The following is a 24781-nucleotide window of genomic DNA, read 5'->3' as shown; positions in this document are numbered from 1 at the left end:
TGGGAACTGCTTGTACTATTCTTTTTTTATTTTAATATTAATTAATTAATTAATTAATTAATTTATTTATTTATTTATCAAGTAGACTGCACACCCAATGCGGAGCTTAAACTCAAGACCCTGAGTTCAAGAGTCACAGGCTCTGCTGACTAAGCCCCTCCTTAGAGTATTCTTTTTTTTTTTTTAATTTTTAAATGTTTATTTATTTTTTGAGGAAGAGAGAGACAGAGCATGAGCGGGGAAGGGACAGAGAGAGAGGGAGAGGCAGAATCCGAAACAGGCTAAACAGAGCTGTTAGCACAGAGTCCGACGCGGGGCTCGAACTCATGAACCGCGAGATCATGACCTGAGCCGAAGTCGGATGCCCAACGGGCTGAGCTACCCAGGCAGCCCCCTTCCTTGTGGTCTTCTTGCAATTTGTGGCTAAGACTGCAGTCGCCTCTCCGTCCCCCCCAAAGTTCCAGAACATTAAAATATCTTCTGCCTCTGGACCGAAAGGCTATATTATTGCTCATCATTTGTGGCACTGAGGGAATCTGGTAAACCTATGAAAAGATGGTCACCAGGGTTTTGAGTAATTAGAATTTCTTTCCTTTATGTCTGTTCTCTTTGCAAGGCCCAACCTTGGGCATGGGTCTCAGCAAATTTGATTTATTTATGTGCCATATGATTTTATACATTCCATGTTAGAATGTACATTTGGCTACATCTATCTTTCAAAGACAATTGTGCCTTAAATGTGATGGAAGGTTAGCTTCTTCCTCCAGTAACAGAACTTGGCAGTCAGTCCAGGGCTGGTACGGAGGCCCTCTAATCAAGAGACCAGAGACCCCGCCCCGGTCTTACTGCTCTGTGGCTCAGAAAGCAGCCTCATGATCTAAGCTGGCTACTGAACCTCCAGACAACACTCATATTCTAGTCGGTAGGAACTAGGAAGGAGCAAAGAAGGGTGCTTCACGTTACCCTTTAAGGACGTTTGCTAGGCACTCCACATGGCAGTTCTGGGGTCACCTCTTTGTTCAGGGCAACTTCTGGCTGCAAGAGAGGCTGTGAATTGCAGTCTGGGCAGCCATGTTCCGTCCAAAAGTGGAGGAGAAGAAAAATGGCTATTGGGGTGTATGACAAGCCTGCATTCCAAAGCCAGAAGGAAGTAGTCACCAAGGACAATTTAACAACTCTGACTCCGGGGACAGTATCGGGACTGGTGGCATACAAGACACTAGATTTGGGTGGGGGTGGCCTGGGCCCCGTACGTGGAGACAGGAGATGTGTGGAAAGAGGAGAAGAAAACAGGAACAAGTCCAAAGGTGCCCCGGAAAGTAGGATGAAGGACAGTGAGACGTCTGGTTAAGAGGTGTGGTATGAGTAAGACTGCGGCTGCTAAGGGAGGAAGGGGAGAGAAGGAAAACAGGAAAAGGAAAGAGGCAGGCAAGAAAGCACGAGATGCGCCAAGCAAGGGAGAGAGGTCGGGAATAGCAGGGGAGAAAGTTCAGCTGTTCCCGTCGGCCTGAGGCTGGCTCCTTGGTCTCCGGGGCTATGGCTTTTGACCCGTCTGGAAGGAGAGTTCCAGGAAGCACAGCTTTGTCCGGTGCACTGAACCACTATCTACTTCCAATGGTCATTTGGTTGGAGACTCTTCACTTCACACAAGCCTTTATTCAAGTAAATCAGGCGAGCGGACGTGAATACAAGGGCCAGCAAAAAATAATTAGGCTGCGCTGAAAAGAAATCCAGCTGTCTACAAGTGGGGATTTGAATAACGGCTGATAAATCAACCCTTGGCCCTGCTGCTGTCTTCTGGGATACCGGGGTTCACTGTTATGGGAGGGCCTCTGGTTGTGGCTCTGAGGAGGACCGCTGAGTTCCATGAAAGCTGGTCACAAGGCTCGTGGGTCTGCAAGGTTTTTTTGGTTGTTGTTTATACTTTCAGGCCCCTTAATAAAACGGACTTACATCCACTATACATTTGGCTCCTTTCTTGTCCGGAGAATCACAAGGGATATTTACCTTTCCGCCAAACCTATGGAGCAAAAGGAGGTGTTTAGGTAAAATTAGGTACTAGAAGCTTTCCGAGGGAATGGGTGTTTTCACAAAGCACTTCATGTATAGTAAATGTTTATATTATAGCATCCTAGAGCTGAAAGGGACCCTTTTCGCGGGGCATAAATATTTCCACAAAGGGCTGCAGAGATTGGAGTTTACTTTGTTTATAGAAATTTGCTCTACCCCACTCATGAGAATTTCACGATTGTAGACGTTTGCCTGTGCCAGTAATTTCAAAATCTAGAACTGGTGAATTTTTGCAAGTTTTGCAAAATATTTTGCAAGCCTGGATGCGAATTCCTTTGAAGAGTTTAGGTCGTGGTCAAGGGCCTGTAGCTACTCCCAGGAAATCACTCTCCCAGTCCCCAAATGGTTCTTTAGAAAGACAAAGGGAAACCAAGATACTAACCAAAGCAGTGACAACACAGTGGGAAAGTTCTGGTGTCTCTGAGTCTAGACCCAAGCACTGTGATCAAATAAACTGCTTGGCCTATTAAAAACACACTGAAGGCAACACATTTTTGTTTCGCAACATATGAGAGGGCCGGTTGCCAAGTACTTGGTTATGAATGTGGAATCTGAAAAAACAAAACAAAACAAAACAAAAACCCCTGCACTTTGTCACTCTCTTCATACCGGATTAACCCTGTAGCATCAGAAATGGCAGAAGAAATTGACTCAATGCACTTGAACAGGGAGAGTTTCTTTGCAGGACTTTATGTAAAAATGGGAAATCAGCTTCTGGGGGGGGGGTGTCTTTGGTATATAACTGGCCTGTAGATAGAAACTGTGAGGAACCTTGACCCTTTCCACTGAAGAGTTACCTGCTGGAGAGAAAGATTAAAATTAAGCTAAATAGAACAGAAAAAGCCTAAGGGTTGTTTTTTCCCTGAAAGTGAAGTTTGACTTGTAATTAAAACACTGTTCTCCCACCCCCTCAAGCTGGTTCTTAGCCAAAACCCTCATGACTATTTTTTTTTTTCTTTTTAGTAAACTCCACACTACACGTGGGGCTCGAACTCACTACCCTGAGATCAAGTCACGTGCTCCACTGACTGAGCCAGCCAGGCACCCCTCCAACAACCCCAATCCGATGGGCAGTAAGGCCCAGGTCTCATGGCCCCTCAAGACCTAAACACTTTTCCTGGTACATCCTAACATTTCTAAAGTTTATTTATTTTGAGAGGAGAGAGAGAAAGAGAGAGAGAGCGCTGGGGCAGGACAGAAAGAGAGAGAGATAGAGACAGAATCCCAAGCAGGCTCCACCCTATCAGAGCAGAGCCTGACGAGGGGCTCGATCTCAGGAACCATGAGATCATTATCTGAGCCTATATCAAGAGTCGGATGCTTAACTGACTAAGCCACCCAAGCACCCCAATCCTGATACTTGTAAAGATGAGGTTTGCCATGTAAGGCTTCCTCCCTGAATTGTGTATTTCTTGCTGTGCTTGTTGAAGGAAAGTATCCACTCTGAACCTTCCACTGCTAGAATATGGGATTTGGACTTGTGGCCCTCAGTTCCAATGGCAATAGGACCCAGGATGACAGTTTCCTCTGACTTCACCCTGTTTGGGTGCCCTTTGCCTGTGGAAGAAATCTTGGTTCCGTGGCAAGTGCCAAAAATAGGCTAGCAGGGTGTTTCTGGTTTGTTCACTGGTTTGCTCATTTGATGTTCGTTATTAACTGGAACACAAGAGATGAAAGGCAGGAAGAAAATAAATGGGTCTTTTCCAATTCTCGACTTTGAAACTGAAACGTTTGAAAGTAGGAGGAGGTAGCACTTAACTCTCGCCAAGCTCTGGTTTCAGATGCCTAGGATCCTCGCGACAACCAACGGGAAAGGCTATTTTATCGTTCCCATTTTACAGATGGGGAAACCACAGGAGGGAGAGAGGCCAAGGACTTACCCAAGGTCGTTTGATTGGAAGAAACAGCATCGCTGGAGCCTTGCTCTGGAGCCTCTGCCTCTATTCGCGGATGATGGGACTCCAAGGCATCACACGGTTTCTTTTTCTCAGACCTGTCCCTAGAGGTACAGATTCTGCCCTCAAGTTGTCTTCTTCCTCTTCGACAGTTCTGTGGCCTTTTTATTTCCTTCCTGCTCTGCTGATTCAGGACCCCAGGAAGCCTGGCTTCCTCTGGCGATCAGTTTGAGGACCGCCTGTAAACATGCAGACTCAGCAAAGCACGCTCCCCACAGGAGCGCCTGCGAAAGGTCAGAGAACTGAGGCAAAGGCAAACCACAGAGGTGCCTGTGCATGCTCACAAACACAGACGCACTGAAAATATCCAACTGGCAGAGAGAAGGAAAGGTGGTGGGTACAAGACTGAAAAGCAAAAACAGCATGGCTCAAGCTGGAGGACGTTATGCCACGTGACGTAAGCCAGACACAGAAAGAGAACCACTGCATGATCTCGCTCTTCTATGTGGAATCTGAAAAAGTCAAACTCCTCTGGGAAGCCTGGGTGCCTCAGCAGGTTGAGCGTCTGATTCTCGGCTCAGGTCGTGATCTCACAGTTCATGAGTTCGAGCCCCACACGGGGCTCCTGGCACTTGACGGTGAGAAGCCTACTTGCGATTCTCTCTGTCCCGATCTCCCGGCCCCTCTCCTGCTTGTGCTCTCTCTTTCTCTTAAAAAAACAAAACAAAACAAAACAAAACTTTAAAAGTAAAAATCAGGGCGCCTGGGTAGTTGAATCGTCCGACTTCGGCTCAGACCATGATCTCACAGTTTGTGAATTTGAGTCCTTCAGCAGGCTGTCTGCTGTGAGCACAGAGCCGGCTTCAGATCCTCTGTTAAAGCTTTCTTTCCACCCAGTGACGTGCGCGCGCGCACACACACACACACACACACACACACACACATGCACACATGCACACACTCTGAAAAATAAACATTAAAAAAATTGTTTTAAATAAAAATAAAAAAGTCAAATTCCTTGAACCAGAGTAGAATGGTAATTGCCAGAGACTGTGGGATCAGGGAAATGGGGAGATGTTTGTCAAAGACTACAAATTTTCATGTTTCCTAAGATGACAAGGCTCTGGGGATCTGACGAATGGTGTGGTGGCTATAGTTAATAATACTATATTGTATACTTGAAATGTGCGAGCAGAGTAGTTCTTAAGTCACCCCTCAGAAAAGTAAACTATGCAAGCAGATGGATGCGTTAATTAACTTGATTATGATAATCATTTCACCAGGTATACACGTATTAAATCATCACATTGTACACCTTAAAAAATCACCTTGCGCAACCTTAAAAAAAAAAGAAGCAACTTGATAGGTTTAGGGATGCCAGACACTTTATTTTTCATTGTTAAATTTTTTATTATTTTTTACTATTTTAAGATTTTGTGTTTAAGTAATCTCTACACCCAATGTGGGGCTCAAAGTCCCGAACCAGAGATTAAGAGTTGCATGCTCTTCTGACTGAGCCAGAAGGGTTGCCAGAAACTTTAAAAGTCTATTTCTTTTTAGAAAGATATGTTCTGCCTTTATGTCAAAAGAAAAGTACATAGTCTTTTGCTTGTTTATTAAAGATGTCCACTGAGTTTTGCATCATTTTTATTTTTTTTAATATAAAAAAAAATGTTTACGGGCACCTGGGTGGCTCAGTTGGTTAAGCATATGACCGGCTCAGGTCATGATCTTGCGGTCCACTGAGTTCAAGCCTCGCGTCGAGCTTTGTGCTGACAGCTTAGAGCCTGGAGTCTGCTTCGGATTCTGTGTCTCCCTCTCTCTCTGACTTGCCACCATTCACGCTCTATCTCTCTTTCTCTCTCAAAAATAAACAAACTTTAAAAAATATATTAAGAGATATTTATTCATTTATTTTGAGAGAGAGAGAGAACGAGTGAGGGGGGAGCACAGAGACAGGGAGAACTGTTAAACATAAGTTTAACCATCTTTAAAAAAGATATTATTTTTAAGTAATCTCTACACCCAATGTGGGACTCAAACTTACAACCTCAAGATCAAGAGTCACATGGGGGTGCCTGGGTGGCTCAGTTGGTTAAGCGTCCAACTCCTGGTTTAGGTTCAGGTCATGATCTCATGGTTTGTGGGTTCAAGCCCCGCATCCGGCTCTGTGCCAATGGCACGGAGCCTGCTTGGGATTCTGTCTTCCTCTCTCTGTCCCTCCCCTGCTTGCTCTCTACCTCCCTCTCTTTCTCTCAAAAATAAATAAATACACATTAAAAAAAAAAAAGTCGCATGCTCCACTGACTGAGTGAGCTAGGTATCCTTAAGATGAACCATTTTATTTTGTTTTATTTTCTTTATTTTTTATTAATTTTTTTTAACATTTATTTATTTTTGAAAGACAGAGAGAGACAGAGCCCAAGTTGGGGAGGGGCAGAGAGAGAGGGAGACACAGAATCTGAAGCGGGCTCCTGGCTCTGAGCTGTCAGCACGGAGCCTGACGTGGGGCTCGAACTCATGGAGTGTGAGATCATGACCTGAGCCGAAGTTGGACGCTGAACCGACTGAGCCACCCAGGCGCCCCTAAGAGGAACCATTTTAAAGTGTACAATTCAGTGGCATTTAGTACACGGCTTATTACAGTACCACCCGTAGTTCCAAAACATGTTCACTCCAAAAGCAAACGCCGAATCCGTTAAACAACTGCTCTTCGTTCTTTCCTGCCCCCAGCCCTTGGCAACTGTAGAAACTTTTAAAATGCCTAGTGAGCTGGCAGAAAGTACCGTCTTCCTCTATCCCCCACAGACAGCTGGGAAGAGTGGGTGACAGGACCATAACACTGGAGTAAGGGACTGCTTCTCCTGTCCTGCCTTCACTGAGGCTGAAAGGGAAAACACCCATGGCCAGTGCTGGTTTTGTTGCACCGATGTTGTCCTTTCTCCGGGCCAGACTGAAGTTCCGTGCCCACTCACACACACGGTCTCTTGCTGCAGTCTGGGCCTCTTGGAACTCCAGAATTTCAACACCATCCAAACGCTCCGGCCGGGCATGAATAGATAGGCGTTAGGACCCCCAGTATCACTGAAGCTTAAATAAATGAAAAGAACATGGTTAAAAAAAAAAAAAAAAGGTGCCAAAATACCAAATACATATATATAAAACCAAATATTGGTTTTATATACATATTTATATACATATTTATAAGACCAAATATTCAGCCCAATATTTCATAACTTTTATTTATAAATGTTTATTTATTTTGAACTTTTAAAAAAATGTGTATTTATTTTTGAAGGAGAGAGAGAGATGGAGTGTGAGGGGCAGGGGGGTGGGAGGGTCAGAGAGAGAGGGAGACACAGAATCTAAAGCTGGTTCCTGGCTCTGAACTGTCAGCACAGAGCCCTAGGCCGGGCTCGAACTCATGAGCCGTAAGATCATGACCTGAGCTGAAGTCGGACCCTTAACTGATTGAGTCACCCAGGTGGCCCAAATGTTTATTTATTTTGAGGGGGGGAGGGGCAGTGAGAGAGGGAGAGAGAGAAACCCATGCAGGCTCTCCAAGGGCTCGATCTCCGTGTTCTCAAGATCATTCCCTAAGCCAAGATCAAGAGTCCTGCACTTAACCACCTGAGCCACCCAGGCGCCCCCAAGTTTTTGTTTTAAACTTTTTCATTTGTGAAATAGGACACCCTTCCGGAAACGCATAGGAGACGGAGATGTTCAGCTCATTGTTTTATGGAAAGAGCCACATCACAAAACATTCGGTCAAGCAACTTAGACCTCTCACTCCTGCCTTCTACCTCCTTTGGAAGACAATCATCTCCTTGGTAAACAGAGGTATTCGTCAACACTAGGGTTTTGTTTGCATTTTGAACTTTGTATAAATGGACTTACACAGTATAGACTGTATTGTAATTGCTGTGTTTGGCTCAGCACAGTTTGTGAGATTCATTCATGTTGTTCAATGAAACAGTAGTTCATTCTTTCTCATTGCTATGTGGTATGCCATTACGTGAGTATGGCAGTTTACTTATTTTTTTTATGAGAACAGTTTTATGTAGTGAAGTTCATTGTTTTCTGTTTGGTTAGTGTGTGGTTTTTTGTTGTTGTTGTTGTTCTGTTTAAGAAGTTCTTCTTGGGGAGCCTGGGTGGCTCAGTTGGTTAAGTGTCCGACTTCGGCTCGGGTCATGGTCTTGTGGTTCATGGGTTCGCGCCCCGCGCCGGGCTCTGTGCTGACAGCTCGGAGCTCGGAGCCTGGAGCCTGCTTCCGATTCTGTGTCTCCCTCTCTCTCTGAACCTCCCCCCATTCATGCTCTGTCTCTGTCTCAAAAATAAATAAACGTTTAAAAAAAAAATTAAAAAAAAAAAGTTCTTCTTATCCTCAGGTTGTGGAGATAGTTTTTGGTATTATCTTCTACTTCTGAATTGTCCAATATAGTAGCTACTTGTGGCTGTTTAAGTGAGATTAATTAAAATGAAATAAAATGAAGAAAAAAATTCAGTCCCTGGGTCTCTAACAGCCTGCCCTATTGTCAGCCTTGGCATTACCTAGGAGAGTCACCATTATTGAACTTCTTGGTGGAGCTGGTACCCTTCGAACCAGCACATTCCTTACGGCCTGATAAACAGTATGTCTTTTGAGCCTTTCTGTGAAACCTAACAAATACCCGGTGGGTCCTGCTGTTCAGTGTTCCTACTACCCTAAACCTTTTAATTCACTTCTTCACCTTCTACCATGGCAATTCTGGATCCTTAACAGAACTACTAAATCCCGTATCTCAACAGAGCACTCCCAAGTCAACAGAGTTACCCAGTTTAATCTTCTGGCCCCTTTGATGAAGCATGCTTAGAATCCAGTCCCTGGCTGCAGCCAGTGCCTACTGGAGACGTCTTGAAGCCCTTTTACGGGGTATAATCCCTTGGCATGTCCTTGGCTGGCATATGCCATGACTTACGCTATAGGCACGGTGGCGGGGGAGGGGGAATTCTCAGAGGGGCCTATACTCTTCTCAGGGAGAGGCTCCCACTTGGGAGGTTAGGGGGTGATGGACCACTTCTGCAGGGTCAGAAGGTTCATAGGACCCGAGGGAGTAATCTTCAGAGCTATTGTCCATAGATCTTTATCCCATCTAGGGTCCTGACAGAACAGACCTGACTTTGTTGGGTGTTTAATCTTCTTTGGCGTGGTCCTTAGCTTTCTCTGCCTTGCCACTGCAGGAGATGAACACTTCATTAGATGCAACCAAGGGGTCTGTTTTTGATACCTGGCTTTCCATTGCTTATTACCTCCCGCTGTTCATCATCTTCTTGTAGAACACGCGTGGTAATTATCGATCAGCACCGAAATCTTTGATCTCTCTAGTAACCATTTCCTCCAAAAGTCTCAAGTGCCTGATATGCTGCTTCAGTTGGTGCTTTCCCTTGGACCCGGACACACATTCTCATGCACCAACAGTAAGGCTCTGAGCAACTGAACCAGCACCTTATGTCAAGGGCTGTTTTGAGACCCACCAACTTACCGCCAGTGAAGGGGACCTCCTTGCCGGCCTATTCCAAACCCATCTTGTCACCCGCTCCCTGGAACTGCCGGTGTCAGCTGTGGTGGGTTATGCTCTCCAGAGGCGAAGACACAGTGTGGGGTGCAAGATGTTTATAGGTATCGGTACTGGGGGCAGCGAGGTCACGCAAAGGAAAGAGTGAAAACGGCGACGCTGGCCCAACAAAGCTTCGGTCAGTGATGTGGCAGGAAGTTGCCTTCAGTCTCCAGGGCTTTGGAGGGTCCTGCATGAGGTCGAAACGGCACTTTCAAGTTCCTGTCTCATTCAGTCACTGCACGCGTGCTGCTCTGGGTCCCATGTGCCCTCAACCAAGGCAGCGCTGCAGCTGAGACAGATCCTGAAGGAGCTGGGCACAAAGTTCCTTCCTTCCTTCCTTCTTTCCTTCCTTCCTGTGTTTAGTTCTACATCGAGGTCTGGCATGTTTCATTAGATTTATTCCTGTGTACTCAGTATTTTGACATTGTAGCATCTTTTTAAGCTTTTTAGAATTTACGTGATCATTGCTTTATTTTCTAATTTTAATTTATTATTTTTAAAAATTTATTTTTTAATGTTTATTTTTCAGAGAGAGAGAGAGAGACTGCGAGCAGAAAAGGGAAGGAGATAGGGAGACACAGAAGCTGAAGCAGGCTCCAGTCTCTGAGCATTGGGTCAGCATAGGGCCCAATGCGGGGCTCAAATCCACAAACCATGAGATCATGACCTGAGCCAAAGTCGGAGCCTTAGCCGATTGAGCTACCCGGGTGTCCCTATTTTTTTTTTTTTTTTAAGTTTATTTATTTTGAGAGACAGGATGTATACGTGAACATGAGTAGGGGAGAGGGGCAGAGAAAGAGGGAGAGAGAATCCCCAGCAATCTCCACGCTATCAGTGTGGAGCCTGACTTGGGACTCAGCCCCATGAACCATGAGATCATGATTTGAGCCGAAATCAAGAGCCCCTAGAAATACATTTTATTACTGATATTAGCAGCCTTACTGAACTCACTTGCTAATCCAAATTATGCATTTTTGGATTTTTCTACATACATAATCAGGTTATCTTGTAAACAATGAGAGTTCTTTCTTTTCAGACTTACATCTTTTACTTTATTATTTTTTTTTCTACTTACTGCACTGGCTTGGTCCTTCACAACGATGCTGGACAGAAATGGTCAAAGAAGGGGCACCTGGCTGGCTCAGTTGATGGAGCATGTGACTCTTGATCTTGGGGTTGTGAGTTTGAGCCCCACGCTGGGCAAAGAGCTTACTTAAAAAGAAACAGAAGTGGTCAAAGCAGGCATCCTTGTTGCCAATTTAAAGGGAGAATTTTTAATATTTGACTATTTGGTGTAATGCTTGTAGGTTTTTGTATACCTACACTTTGTTTGTCAAAGGTTTTGTACAACCTTAAATGAAGTTAAGAAAACTCCTTTCTTGGGGCGCCCGGGTGGCTCAGTTGGTTAAGTGCCAGACTTCAGCTCAGGTCATGATCTCACCAGTTCATGGGTTCGAGCCCTGCGTCGTGCTCTGTGCTGACAGCTCATAGCCTGGAGCCTGTTTCAGATTCTGTGTCTCCTTCTCTCTCTCTCTCTCAAAAATAAACATTAAAAAAATTAAAAAAAAAGAAAACTCTTTTCCATTCCTATTTGGCTAGCACATATATTTAAAAAAAATCATAAATGGTGTTGAATGTATTCAACACTTTTTTTTTTTTACAACTCTTAAGATGATCATATGATTCTTCCCTTTTAGTCCATTAAGATAGTGAATTACACAGATCAATTTCTCAAATGTGAAGGCAAGCTAACATCCCTACAATAAATCCATGCTGGCAGGCTCTGCACGGATATCGCGGAGCCTGCTTGGAATCCTCTCTCCCTGTCTCTCTGCCCCTCACCCACTTGTGCTCCTTCTCTTTCCCAAAATAAAAAAATTAAAAGTCCAGACTGGCAATGATGTATTATGTTTATATATTGCTGGATTCATTTTGCTGATTGTTTGTTTAGGAGTTTGGTGTCTACATTTATAAGTGAGGTCAGTCTATTTTCCTTTTTCTGTAATGTCTTTTTTAGGTTTTGGTATCAATATTATGTTGGCCTCAGAATGAGTTAGGGATTATTTCCTTTTCCTATTCTCTGAAGTTTATCTAAGGTTGGTGCTATTTCTTCATTAAATAGAACACCCTGACAAAACTATCTAGGCCTGGAGTTTTCTTTGAAGATTTTATTTAATTATTATTTTGAAAAGATTTTATTTTTAAGTGATCTCTACACCCAATGTGGGGCCTGAACTCACAAACCCAATGTCAAGACTCATGTGCTCCATTGACTGAGCCAGTCAGGCGTTCCTGAAGATTTTAAATTATAGACTTAATTTTAAACAGTAGATACAGGACTATTTAGGTTTTATGTTTCTTATTTTTATGTATCTTTATATTTCTTATTGGTAAACTGTATTTTCAAGGAACTTGTCTTTTTTAATCAAATTTTTAGACTTATTGTCATAAAGCTCAGTATGATCTCATTTGTAAGGACTGAGAATCTGTAGAAATGTTTCCTTTCAAATTTTTTGGCATTATTTGTGCTTTTTAAAATTAGTCTCACCAGGGGCTTAATAATGTTATTAGTCTCATCTAAGAAAGAACTTTTGACTATGTTTCCATTTATTCGCACTTTCATTGTGCTTAATTAGCTGCTCTCTTTCTAATTTCTCATGAAGAATACTTGGCTTATTTTTGTCTTATTTTCTATTAAGAAACATAACTTTCAATGTTAGTATGGCTTTAGTTGCACCTTAATTTGAGAATGTAGTATTCGAAAGTTTTTTCAGTTTAAAATATTTTCTAATTCCTATTGTGATTAAAAAATTTTCTTTTAAGATTTATTTATTTTTGAGAGAGAGACAGAGCGAGAGGCAGAGCGAGAGTGGGGGAGGGGCGGAGAGAGAGGGAGACACAGAATCTGAAGCAGGCTCCAGGCCTGCGGGGGTGCGAACCCAGAAGTCAGACACTTAACTTACTGAGCCACTCAGGCGCCCCCTATTGTGATTTCAAAAGAAAAAAAAAACATCCATGCGTTATTCAGGAGTATACACAGTTTTCAAATATGTAGGTATTTTTTTACTTACCTTTTTTCTTCTCGTTCTCTAGCGTCATTGCATCATTGTCTGAGAATGTACTCTGTATAATTCAGAGCATTTGAAATTTGTTGAGACTTGCTATATTGCCTGGCCTTTTCATAAACATTCCACGTTCACGTGAAAAGACTCTGTGATCTGTAGTTGTGAGCCCAGTATTCTCTCTCTCTCTATATCTATTAGGTAAAGCTTTGCTTATCCTGTTATCCAAATCTACTTCTTACTAGTTTTACATCTGTGTGTTCTAACAGTTGCTGATCCACATATCGTCTGCTAGAAGTGTAGATTTGTCTTTATCGTCTTGCAATTCTGCCCATGGTTTTGCTTTGCAGATTTTGAGGATATGTGTGTTAGGCTTGGACAAATTTAGAGTTGTTATATCTTCTTGGTGAATTAAGTATATTTTCATTATGATGTGTCCCTCATAAAAATTTCTAGTAATGCTTTTTGCAGTAAACCCACTTTGTTTTGGTTAGTTTTTGCATAGTGTGTGTCTTTTTAAATTTGTTTTTGTTTGAAAAATCATGGGGGTGTCTGGATGGCTCCGGCGGTTAAGCGTCTGACTCTTCATTTCAGCCCAGGTCATGATCTTATGGTTGGGGAGACTGAGTCCTTCGTGGGGCTCTGGCTGACAAGGCGGAGCCTCTTTTTCTGCTCTTCTCCCACTTGTGTGCTCCCTCTCAAAATATATAAAGATTAAAAAAAAATAGTGGTAAAATACACCTAACACACAGTTTACCATCTTAACCATTAAAAAATTGAAAAAAAAAATGTTTGCTGTTTTATTTATTTTTGAGAGAGAGAGAGAGAGAGAGAGAGAGCGAGCAGGAATGGGGGCGGCGCAGAGAGAGAGGGAGACACAGAATCTGAAGCCAGCTCCAGGCTGAGCTGTCAGCACAGAGCCCTGACACAGGGCTTGAGCTCATGAACCGCGAGATCATGATCTGAGCCAAAGTCAGATGCTCAACTGACTAAGCCACCCAGGTGCCCCTAAAACATTTTTTTTTTAACGTTTTATTCATTTTTGAGACAGGGAGAGACAGAGCATGAACAGGGGAGGGTCAGAGAGAGGGAGACACAGAATCTGAAACAGGCTCCAGGCTCTGAGCTGTCAGCACAGAGCCCTGACACGGGGCTTGAGCTCATGAACCGCGAGATCATGATCCGAGCCAAAGTCAGATGCTCAACTAAGCCACCCAGGCGCCCCTAAAACATTTTTTTTTTTTATGGTGGTAAGAAACACATAAACTTTACCATTTTAATCATTTTCACAGTGTACAGTTAAGGAGTGTTAAGTACGTTCACAATGTTTTGTGATTTCTCTCTATAACTTTCTTGCCAAACTGAAAACTGTACCCATTTAACAACAATCCCCCCATCTGCCCTCCCACCAGGCCCTGGCAATTACCCTCTACTTTGTATGATTTTGATTAACTTAGGTATCTCATATAAGTAGAATCATACGTAATTTGTGTTTGTGGTCCTGGCTTATCTCAACTAACACAATGTGCTCAAGGTCCATCCACGTTGTAGCAGGTGTCAGCATTTGCTTCCTTTTCAAGACTGGATAATATTCCATTGTATGTGCAGATCACATTTCTTTAATCCATTCATCTGTTGATGGACACTTGGGTCGCTTCTACCTTTTTGCTAGTGTGAAGAACGCTCATACGAACAAGGGTCTACAACTAAATAACATGTTTCAGTCCTTGCTTTTGGGTATATACTCAGTAGTGGAGTTGCAAGGTCATATGCTCATTCTTTTTAATCTCTTGAGGAACTGCCATAGCTTTTTTTTTTTTTATGTCTACTTATTCTTGAGAGAGCGCAAGCAGGGGAGGGGCAGAGAGAGGGTGACAGAGGATCCAAAGTGAGCTCTGCACTGACAGCAGCAAGCCCAACGTTAAGGTTCGAACTCCCCAACTGCAAGATCATGACTTGAGCCGAAGTCGGATGCTCAACCGACTGAGCCACCCGGGGGGCCCCAACATGCAGCATTGTATTAGTTTCAGGTATACAATATAGGGACTCTACAATTTTATACATTACTCAGTGCTCATCACGATAAGTATACTCATTAATTCCCATCACCGATTTCCCCCATCCCCCCCCCCCCACCACCTACCTCCTCTCTGGTAAACTGTGTGTTCTCTATAGTTAAGAGTCTGTTTCTTGGTTTGTCTCTTTTTCTTTGCTTGTTTTGTTTCTTAAATTCCACGAGTGAAATCACATATATCTTTCTGTAACTGACTTATTTTGCTTAGCATTATTCTCTCTAGCTCTATCCAGGTCATTGCAAATGGCAAGATTTCATTTTCTTTATGGCTGTATAGTATGCCACTGCATATATATATATATATATATATATATATAACCTTTTTTTCTATCCATTCATCTATCAATGGACCCTTGGGTTGCTTCCATAATTTGGCTATTATAAATAATGCTGCAATAAACATTTGAAAAAAATTTGTATTTTTTTGGTAAATGGCCAGTAGTGCCATTACTGGATTGTAAGGCAGTTCTATTTTTTTTTTTTTTTTTAAATTTTTTTTTTCAACGTTTTTTATTTATTTTTGGGACAGAGAGAGACAGAGCATGAACGGGGGAGGGGCAGAGAGAGAGGGAGACACAGAATCGGAAACAGGCTCCAGGCTCCGAGCCATCAGCCCAGAGCCTGACGCGGGGCTCGAACCCACGGACCGCGAGATCGTGACCTGGCTGAAGTCGGACGCTTAACCGACTGCGCCACCCAGGCGCCCCAAGGCAGTTCTATTTTTAATTTCTTGAGGAAACTCTATACTATTTTCCACTGCAGCACCACCAACAGTGCACAAGGGTTCCTTTTTCTCCACATCCTCCCCAACACATTTCTTGTTTTTTTTTTTTTATTTTTTTATTTTAGCCATTCTGACTGGTGTGAGATGTTATCTCATTGTAGTTTGGATTTGTGTTTCCCTGATGATGAGTGATTTTGAGCTTTTCACATGTTGGTTGGCTATATGTAGGTCTTCTTTGAAGAAGGGTCTGTTTAAATCTTCTGCCCTTTTTTTTTTTTTTTTTTTTTTTGCTGTTGCTAGTAAGAACGAAGAGAGCACATGAGTGGGGTAGGGGCAGAAGGAGAGAGGAAGGGAGAAGAGAAGAGAGAATCGTCAGCAGGCTTCATGTTCAGTGTGGAGCCTGATGTGGGGCCTGATCCCATGATCCTGGGATCATGACCTGAGGTGATATCAAGAGTCAGATGCCCAATTAACTGAGCTACCCAGATGGCCCTCTTCTGCCCATTTTTAAATTGGATTATTTGTGCTTTTTTGGTGTTGTGTTGTATCAGTTCTTTATATATTTTAGATACTAACCCTTTATTGGATGTGTCATTTGCAAATATTTTCTCCCATTCAGTAGGTTGTTTTTTTAGTTCTGTCGTTTCCTTCACTGTGTAGGTTTTTATTTTGATGTAGTCCCAATAGTTTATTTTTGTTTTTATTTCCCTCACCTCAGGAGAGAGATCTAGAAAAATGTTGCCATGGCTGATGTCAGAGACATTCATGCCTGTACTCTCTTATAGGATTTTGTATGGTTTCGGACTAGGCAGTAAATTCTGGTTAGATTGAGAAGAAAAAGAACAAGATCTAGGAAAGAAAAAGGAATGAGAAGGGGAGAATGAAGAAGGATTTGGGCAGAATAGAGATGGAGGAGGTGGAAATGTGGGAGGAAGAAAAGAAGAAAAAGGTGAAAACAGGGAAGAATAAAATTCTATGGAATTCTCTTTAGTTTTTATCAAAGCCTTGTAGCCAACGATTCTCTAGCAACCCACAGTTTCTGCTTTTCTATAAAAACTAAATTGCTTCCCATTTTCATTTCATTTTTTTTCATTTATTTATTTATTTTGAGAGTGAGAAAGAGTGTGAGAGAGCGAGCAAGTGGGGAAGGGGCAGAGAGAGAGAGAGAGAGAGAGAGAGAGAGAGAGAGAGAGAGAGAGAATCCCAAGCAGGCTCCATGCTGTCAATGGACGGCCTGATGTGGGGCCTGATTCCATAGAACTGTGAAATCGTGACCTGAGCCGAGATCGAGTCAGAAGCTTAAGCAACTGAGCTACCCAGCACAAACCCCCCTCCTTCCCCACCATTGTCCTTTCTTTGTCAACCATTTACTGATTTTCATGACTGGTTGTGGAGAAGGGTATTCAGTCCCTTACTCAACAAGTAGTTATTAAGTACTGTATGATAAACTCTGTTGTGGGCGGTAAGGATAGACACAGTAAATGAAGAAAGCATAAGCAAATCCTTGCCTTCATTGAACTCTCATGCTAGCGGGCTGTAGGAATCATGGTGTAGTCATTAGGTGCTGGATGCTACAGCAAATGGACAAGTTCTCAATGGATCAACCGTAATAAAGGTCTATTGTCTGCTCAGCTTAGAGTCTGATGCATGTATTTTTGATAAGGCAGATTTCCATAGTCATACTTTTGCTCTAAGTCCATCTGTAAGAACTAGCCACAAGGCCCCAGCCAGCTGCAAGGGCATAGCTGGGAAATGTTGTTCTCAGCAGCAAACAGACATCTTTGGTGATCAGCAAGTTGACTCCTCACATGGAGAGAGACAGACAAGAAACTGAATTACTAAGCAAATTACTTTTTATGTTAGAAGGTGATAAATGCCTTGGAAGAAAAGCATGGAAAGAAATACAGAGCACGTGGGGTCCGTGGGTAGCTCAGTCGGTTACATACCCGACTTCAGCTCAGGTCATGATCTCAGGGTTCCTGAGTTAGAGTCCCTCTTTGGGTTTGCTGCTGTCTGCACAGAGCCTGCTTCGGATCCTCTGTCCCCCTCTCTCTGCCCTACCCCCACTCATGCTCTCGCTCTCAAAAATGAATAAAATTAAAAAAAAAATACAGCATGTGTTTGAGGAATATTGAAATTCACAGAATAGTGAGGAGACTCACTTGGGTGAGCAAAGGCTTGAAGCAGGGGAGGGAGCGAATCATGTGGACATATTACTGGAGGAGGGAACACTCAAAAAAGGAGGCCATCATGGCTGAGGCGGAGCAAGGCTGAGAGAGGTGGGCGATGGGGTCAAAGAGAAGAGGCTGATTGTGCGGGACTCTGGTTTCTTTTCCGAATGGCAAGAGAGGAAGGAAACCAGAGGGTCACATGCAGAGGACAGAAAGGATTTGATATGCATTTTATTACCCAGACCAGCCATCGCAGCTACCCTCAGAATGCCCTGGAAGGCGTCAAAGGGGAGAAGATGTCTGTGGACTGGACCAAAGTGGCAATGACGGTTGTGATGAGAAACGGCAGGGTTCGGGGTACGTTTTGAAGGCAAAGCAGGATTTGCAGATGGACTGAAGGTGGAGTTTGGCAGGGTTAGGAGACTGTGGCCTGATCAATTTCAAGGATGGAGTTGCCAAGAATGGAGCTGGGGAAGACCGTGGGGGAGTGTATTTGTGGGTGGAGATCAAGAATCTGGTTCTGGATGTAAGGGTTAAATTGTAGTGTAGGGCTAGTCTGTAGCCTTAAGAAATAACAGCTTTGTTTTAACACTGTAGATTAAGAGATAACAGCCTTGTCCTATCAATCAAGGGAACAAAAGTTTAAGGGAAATCAACTGGTTTAGTGTTTGATTGGATTGGGGCAAGGAAATGTCTGAACTGTTTCCACCCCCATCTGGGAACTATTTCTTTGTTCTGTCCCCAAGTGATGAGAAGACGATGTGGCCAGCTATAAAAGCTCTGTACCCCTGTACCCCGGCTGTTTGAGACCGCACTCTGGTCAAGAGTGCCGGTCCCAATCGGTTGGCTTTGCCTCTCATTGCAATAAATTTTGTTGTGACTGTCACTGGTGCCCGAAGCATTCTGTTTCAGGAGTCGTGTGGATGCAACACTGGACACAAGGAGTTTGGGATGTTTATGAGAGATCGAAGTGGGAAGGGCAAGAGTCTGAAGCTCAGGAGAAAGCCCTGGACTCGAGCTGTAGATTGGAAGCAATACTTTAGGCTAAAGATGGTATTTAAAGCCTTAAGATGGAGATTGGGGGGGGGGTGTGTGTCAGGGAGTGCAGCAAACAAGAGAGACCCAAGGACAGAGGCTTGGGATTGAAAAGAAAGTGTAGCCAGTGAGGGGGATGGGGAGGAAGGGCTGGAGCAGTGTTTTTATCAGATCAGAATCACAATGAAGTGCCACTAATGTTGGCCAGGGGGTCTGTTTCCCCCCCAACTTCATTCCTATTTGTGCATGTCTAGTTGTGGGTGGTCAGTGTGGCCTGAAGAGATGGGATGGCGGGCCCTCAGCCTTTCCTTCCATACTTCAGCACTATTTCACCACCGCCACCCTACTCTGATAAACGTGTGGTTCAGGGGTCCCTGGCTGGCTCAGTCAGTAGAGCAAGCGACTCTTGATCTCTGGGTTGTGAGTTCGAGCCCCACGCTGGGGGTAGAGATTACTTAAAAAAGAAAAATCAATGTATGGCCATTCATTCAACAAATATTTTGCTAAGCGTCTATTTATGTGCCAGGCCCAGGTCTGGGCCCTGAGTGAACAAACCAGACGAGGCATGTGTCGTTGTGGAGCTTACACTCTAATGGGGTTTGGGGCAGATAACCGACAAGCACCGTCATTTCTAATGCAGGGTAAGAGAATAGAGAGTGACGTGCTTCGGTTAAGAGGATCAGGAAAGTCCTCTTGGAGGAGGTGACATTCGAGAGCTGAGTGTTGGAAAGATGATGGTCATCAGATCTGGGGCAACTGGGTCCTAAGTGGAAGGAAGCTTGAGGTGCTGCAGGGGGAGACAAGGCCAGTGTGCGGGATCACAGTGAAGGAGGGAGGGAGGCAAGATCTACCCCACGCCAAGAGCCTACGGGCCACAGTTGGGAATTTGGATTTTATTTCGACTGTTAAGGGGCTGCCTTTGATGGGGTGAAGCAGAAGAGTCAGGTATTTCCATTAACATTTCAGGCATGCCACAGGATTGGTCGGGTGGAGAATGGACCACAGGGGGCCGAGTGGAGGCTGGGAGAAGAGTTGCCATCTAAGTCAGGCAACAGGTGGTGTCTTGGACAGGGATAAAGCAGGATGCACCCTGGAGTGGACGAATGGGACGAATGGGTCAGGCAGTCACAGAATAAATTGTGTGCCTCTCTGGGTCAAGGCCTATGCAAGGCAAAGAAAGGTACCCACCAAGGAAACGTGGGAAAGGCACAGTCCTTGCTGGCGTTTTATTCAGCGTTTAATTTTAGGAAACTCAGACCACACACCTGAAGTGCTGCTATGTAGACACAAAGCACCCATTAAGTAAGTACACAGGAGTATCTAAGCAAGTGTAGGAGAAATGGAAAAGGAGCAAGGGGGGGTATTGGGACGAGGGTGATGAGGGAGAGTGGGGCAAGCTGAGGGCACAGTACAGGCTAACAGCAATACCTCCCCCACCCCCGGTGGGGGGGGGGGGCATGTAGGACATTTCTTGGACACTCCCAGCTACCCCAAAACAGGAAAGGACAAAAAACAAATAAGAGTCTGCATAGTTTACAAGAAAAAGACAATCTTATCACTGGCCTAAAGTCCAGGAACTCCCTACAGTCTTAATGTTAATGCTTTGCTAGAGGGAAAAACAACCTTAGCTTGACAATAGCTAGGCCTTAAGTAAGTCTTTAGCATGTGAAAGTCTCTTTGGAAACTCCCTGTGGACTTTATCTCCCCCGACTCCATAAAATGGTCACCCCCCCCCTCCCCAACTTGCAGTGCAGCTGTTCCTGTCCATGGATCCTGTCCCCCAGCTTTAATAAAATCACGGTTTGCACCAAAGACGTCTTCAAGAATTCTTTCTTGGCTCTGGACCCCACGAGCCCCCCATCAGCCCAAAAACCTTGGGGGCCTCCTTTAGATGGGAGGGGAAGGCTATTATTCGGATGGCAGCAACAGAGGGCCCTCTGGGCCCCGCCCCCTTGTCCACAGGCCCCATGTGGATGCTGAGCCCAACAGCTAAGAACCTGGCTCCAGGCTTCAGTTTCCCAAGCTCAGAGAAGTGGGTGACTCAGGGGAGGTCCCTCCCCAGCACGCCTTGTTCTTTGCCTGGAGTGACTCATTACCTTGTTCCCTCCCTCACGGCTGACCCCGGGCCAATCCCTTAATGAGTCTACACCTCATTCTACTCATTTGGCCGGGACAATTGCCTGGTGGATTTTTTTTTTTTTTTTTTGCTCCCTGGGGCAGGGCTCGTGTCCGCAACCATCTAGGTTCCTCGAGAGACAGGGCTGTAGGTCTGGAACAGAGCAAAACCCTAGGGTAGACCCAGGCCCTAGGCACTCCCCGTGCCCCGAAGAGGTCTTTAATGCCCATGCATTCTTCTAATTTCAGAGCCCTTGAACAGCATTTGGTAGGGAACACAGTTTCACAAGCACTGATGTCCTAGAGGATTCTCCCTTGGACACTTCTTTGTAAACGCTTGCTTGGTGGGGGATGGGGCGGGGGGGGGGGGAAGCAACCAGAGTCGCCGTAAAGGGAAAGAGCTGGGGGACTGACTACGAGGCTTCAGGGGGTATGGGACCACTGCGCTTGAGTGAGGACGCGTGGTGTGGTCGCCGCGCTCAATCGAAAGCCGGCGGCGGGTATCGGGCAGAGCTCTGCGCCCTACAAAGAGTCCGCGGGCGGGAGCAGAGGCCCCTCCGGCGTGCGTGGGCTGCAGGGTTGCTCGCCCCGCGTCTCGTAGCCCCCTCCTTAAAGCGAACCCGGGCAACTCCGGACGTCCCCCCACAACCCCCGGCGGGAGTGGCGCCCGCGGTCCTCCCCTAGCTCTGCCTCCGGGGCTCGCCGCCCCGCTGGGACCCGGCAGGTGGACCCGGGTGGGCGCACCCTCCTCCCAGCCCTGGACTCTCTCCGCTCGCGGACTCTCCCGGAGCCCTGGCGCGCCTCCCCGTCCGGGCCAGAGCCCGCAGCCTGCGCCCCCGAGTTACCTGCCCCAGGAAGTCACAGTCCACTCTCAGCCGGGACTGCAAATGGGTGGATACGGCAGTGCCCAAAGCCACATTCCTAGGGGAGGGGTCCCCACCTAGAGGGTCACGGATCACGTTACCGGCCGAGGGGAGGAGACAGCTGAAGGGAGAGCAGACGGGTAAAAGTTGCATTCAGCTTCTTACTTCCCCCCAACCCCCAAACACGCTTTGACGCCGGGGATAGTGTCCGCCCAGGTCCTGGAGCCCGAGGGCCTCGGAGCGCTTTGCTAGGACAGAGGCACCTTTCCACCCGCGGATGCCGGAGTCAGAGCGCCTACGGGGCTGCGGGGCTCCAGGGCCCTGCAGGCGACCCCCGGATGCCCCGGGGCAGGGAGCCGGCCACGAGCCCGCCGCCGGGCACCGAGGATCTAGAGCAGTAACAGACGCATAAATGCGCATAAATAAATCAATGAGCAGCTCTCTGCTGCCAGCAGCAGGGAAACCTCGGGCTGATTAAATGCAGACGTGGGGTGTCTGCCAGGGCAGGAGGGCGGCGGGGCAAAGGGAACAGGCGTGGAGACGAGGGGTGGGGGGAAGGGAGCCCAGAGGCAGGAGCAAAGAGGAAAACCCAAAGCCACATTTTTAAAATGGGGGTGAATTTTAAATGCAAACAGCCCGGAGGAGGGGAGGGGGCCGGTCTGCAGGCGCCCGGGCCGGCCCGCCTGCCGGGGCAACTTTCCGGGCGGGAGGTGCGGCCGGAGGGGCGGCGCCGGCGGCGGGAGGCGGGAGTCGGGGGCCGAGGGGGGGAGTCACTTTAAAGGCTCTTTCTTACCCATAATGCTTTGTGGGGACGTTGACAAGTGGATCCAAGATGGCGTAGAAAGTAATGACAGGTAAGTCCTGACTTCCCCCTTCTCTGCTGCTGGGACCGCTCCGCGAGCTGCCGGAGCCCTCTGGGGAGGAGACCTGACTCCCCTCCGGTCCCCGAGGCCCCGGGAGGGGCGTCCCTCGGACGGGCTGGGGACTCAGGCGGCCGCGGCGGGGCCTGGGAAGCGGGGCTCTTCGAGGCGAGGCCCGGACGCTGGGGCTGTTTACAGCTTCTTCCCCTCCTCGGTCCCCTTCCCCTCCGCTGGGGGCCGCGGCGCCCGGGGCCCAGGCGGTGGAGGGGGCTTTGCAGACCTGGGCCGCGAGCCTGTGGGAGGTTTCTCCAGCCGCGGGCACTCGGGTGGGGGGGGGGGTCGAGCCGCCTTGCACGCTGCCCTCCTCCGGGTCGCGGCTGGGGGTGGGGAGCGTGCGGGCCTCCCACGCCCCGCTCGATCGCCCCCTCTGGGCTCGGACTTGCAGTGGTGGGGCGGGGGCCGAGGGTGGGCGTCGGCAAAAGTGGGTCAGGGGTGCGCCCCCTTCCTCCCCCGCCCGGGGCTGTTGCCCGAGCTTCACTTTTCTCCCCCCCCCCCCCCTTTCTCCGCCCCCTCCTCGGAAATTCTCATTGGCCCACAAGCGCATCAACAAAAATAAAAACTATCAAAAAAAAAAAAAAAGACTATCTTTTCCTGGAGATTCTTTTAAGACTCCCCTTTCCTCGGGGTAAGGGACTGCAGTTTTATTTAGGGAACTTTGATTCCTCTCTCCTCAAATTATTTGAGCTTTCTGCACCCTACCCTTAGCTGGGGATCCTTCAGACAGGGCTGGAAGCCAAGGGTCCTAGGATTCTTGGATTGGGATCCTCCGGTTTTGTTTGAAACTCAAAATTGTTATTCCTTCTCAACTTAGACTTTTCGGGCAAATCGTTAATATGTATAATTCCAGAGACAGTGGATGCCGGGTGTGGGTGGGAGGTGGGGTGGGGAGGGAGGAGTTGTTCTGGCTAGTTTGTTCTTAATTTTGCCCTGTCTTAAACTTACATTAATGAGGTTTCTTGTCCTTTATTTCTTTTTTTTCCTTCTTTGAAAGTAAAATCAGTCAGTGTTGAAAGTGCTGACTTTTTTTTTTTTTTTTTTTTTTTACATTTTGGATCTTAAGAGAATTTTATAGTCTATTCTGCCATCACACAGAAAGGAGAAGTGCTTTTATTTTAAACTAAAACAATCATTTACAAAACTGCTTACTGTACCATTTTGGTAACTTTTTCCATTTAAATTTTAGAAGCCCTTTTACTTGGGGCTGATAAAGTTATTTGCTACTGGTGATGCCTGTTACTGATGTTGTACAGACACATTTTACTTTTCTGTTTGCCTCAGGAATTGGATGAAGTAATTGATCACTAAAGAACTACAGTGCTGATGAGATGTGTAAGGTGAGACTGGAGTTAAGAATGATTTACCTTTTTTCCCCCTTCTTTATTTTAACTAATGCACAAGGGTGAGGCTGAAACTAAATTGACGGGACCATCTTTATTTTCCAAACATCTCAATCAATCACATGGGTGTATAGGCAGGGCTCCATTTAGAAAGGAGAAATGTGTCCTATGGACCAAACTTTTCAGTTGTTGAACATGCTCAGCTATAGTGGAGCGTATCCACAGCCAAATGTTATTTGCAACTCTCCTTGATCAGTATCTTCACCAGGGGTCATTATATTTAAATTTCCTTGTGTAATTTCAGTTGGATGTCTTAATTTCTTGTGTGTATTGGGAGCCATCACATACTCCACATTGAGCGTTAGTGATTGTTTATGTGGATTTTGTGTGTCCACAGTTCCTGGGACTCTTGTCAAATATAACCTTTCCTTTGGAAAGATTTATTTTAGGCATCAGTCTCTCCTTTTGTTTTATAAAAACTGGAATAATACTTGTCACGTGGTTATTTTGAAATAAAAAACAAGGGTGTTGAGATTTTAGCTTATTAGGGCTAATTTTTGGTCCTATGTGATATGTGAATTGGAAGTGTTGCTTTAATCTAATTTAGAATGCTTTGGATTTAAAGGACATTGATAGAGTGTTTGTGAGCAGTTATAATTCAGTAAGGAGGAGGAGAGAAGTTTGCTAATTTTACATTTTTCACAAGCACTTTTCTCAACTTTAAAAATATTTGTTATGGTTTATTGAGAAAATGTAAAGTTATTATGGGAAATTGGTCATTGTTTGTGTCTGTGTGTGTGTTTTTTCCCCAACACATCTGGGTAGCCTTTGGATTTTGAGATCCTGTCACAAACTTCCTATTTATCACAATATCTATTTAAGGAGAATAAGCTGTGCTTTATTTTTTTTCCAGATTGA

At 45.7% G+C, this 24781-nt stretch overlaps 2 protein-coding genes across 5 annotated transcripts in view; one reads left to right on the top strand and one right to left on the bottom strand.

Annotated features, from left to right (window-relative positions):
• Window positions 1-1636: 1636 nt before the first annotated feature.
• On the bottom strand, window positions 1637-23070 carry LOC109277162 (collagen alpha-1(II) chain-like). The gene is made up of 4 exons (XM_019466678.2): window positions 22400-23070; window positions 21589-21727; window positions 9488-9749; window positions 1637-2020 (listed from the first exon to the last, which is right to left on the bottom strand). The coding sequence occupies exons 1-3, from the start codon at window positions 23068-23070 to the stop codon at window positions 9561-9563; spliced, it is 999 nt and encodes a 332-aa protein (XP_019322223.2). The 3' UTR covers window positions 1637-2020; window positions 9488-9560.
• Window positions 22387-24781, top strand: part of HELZ (helicase with zinc finger) — a 159765-nt gene continuing 157370 nt past the window's right edge. For 2 of the 4 annotated variants that reach the window (XM_019466466.2, XM_019466462.2), the window contains exons 1-2: window positions 22387-22460; window positions 23805-23860. The gene's annotated coding sequence lies outside the window, so the exon portion shown is untranslated. The remainder of the gene's footprint in view (window positions 22461-23804; window positions 23861-24781) is intronic. The other 2 variants (XM_019466464.2, XM_019466463.2) reach the window with 2 other exon arrangements.

The sequence above is a fragment of the Panthera pardus genome, unplaced genomic scaffold (genome assembly GCF_024362965.1).
Source record: "Panthera pardus isolate Hobbes unplaced genomic scaffold, ASM2436296v1 HiC_scaffold_3, whole genome shotgun sequence".
NCBI classification, from domain to species: Eukaryota; Metazoa; Chordata; class Mammalia; order Carnivora; family Felidae; genus Panthera; species Panthera pardus.
This window is presented reverse-complemented; position numbering and strand designations above follow the sequence as displayed.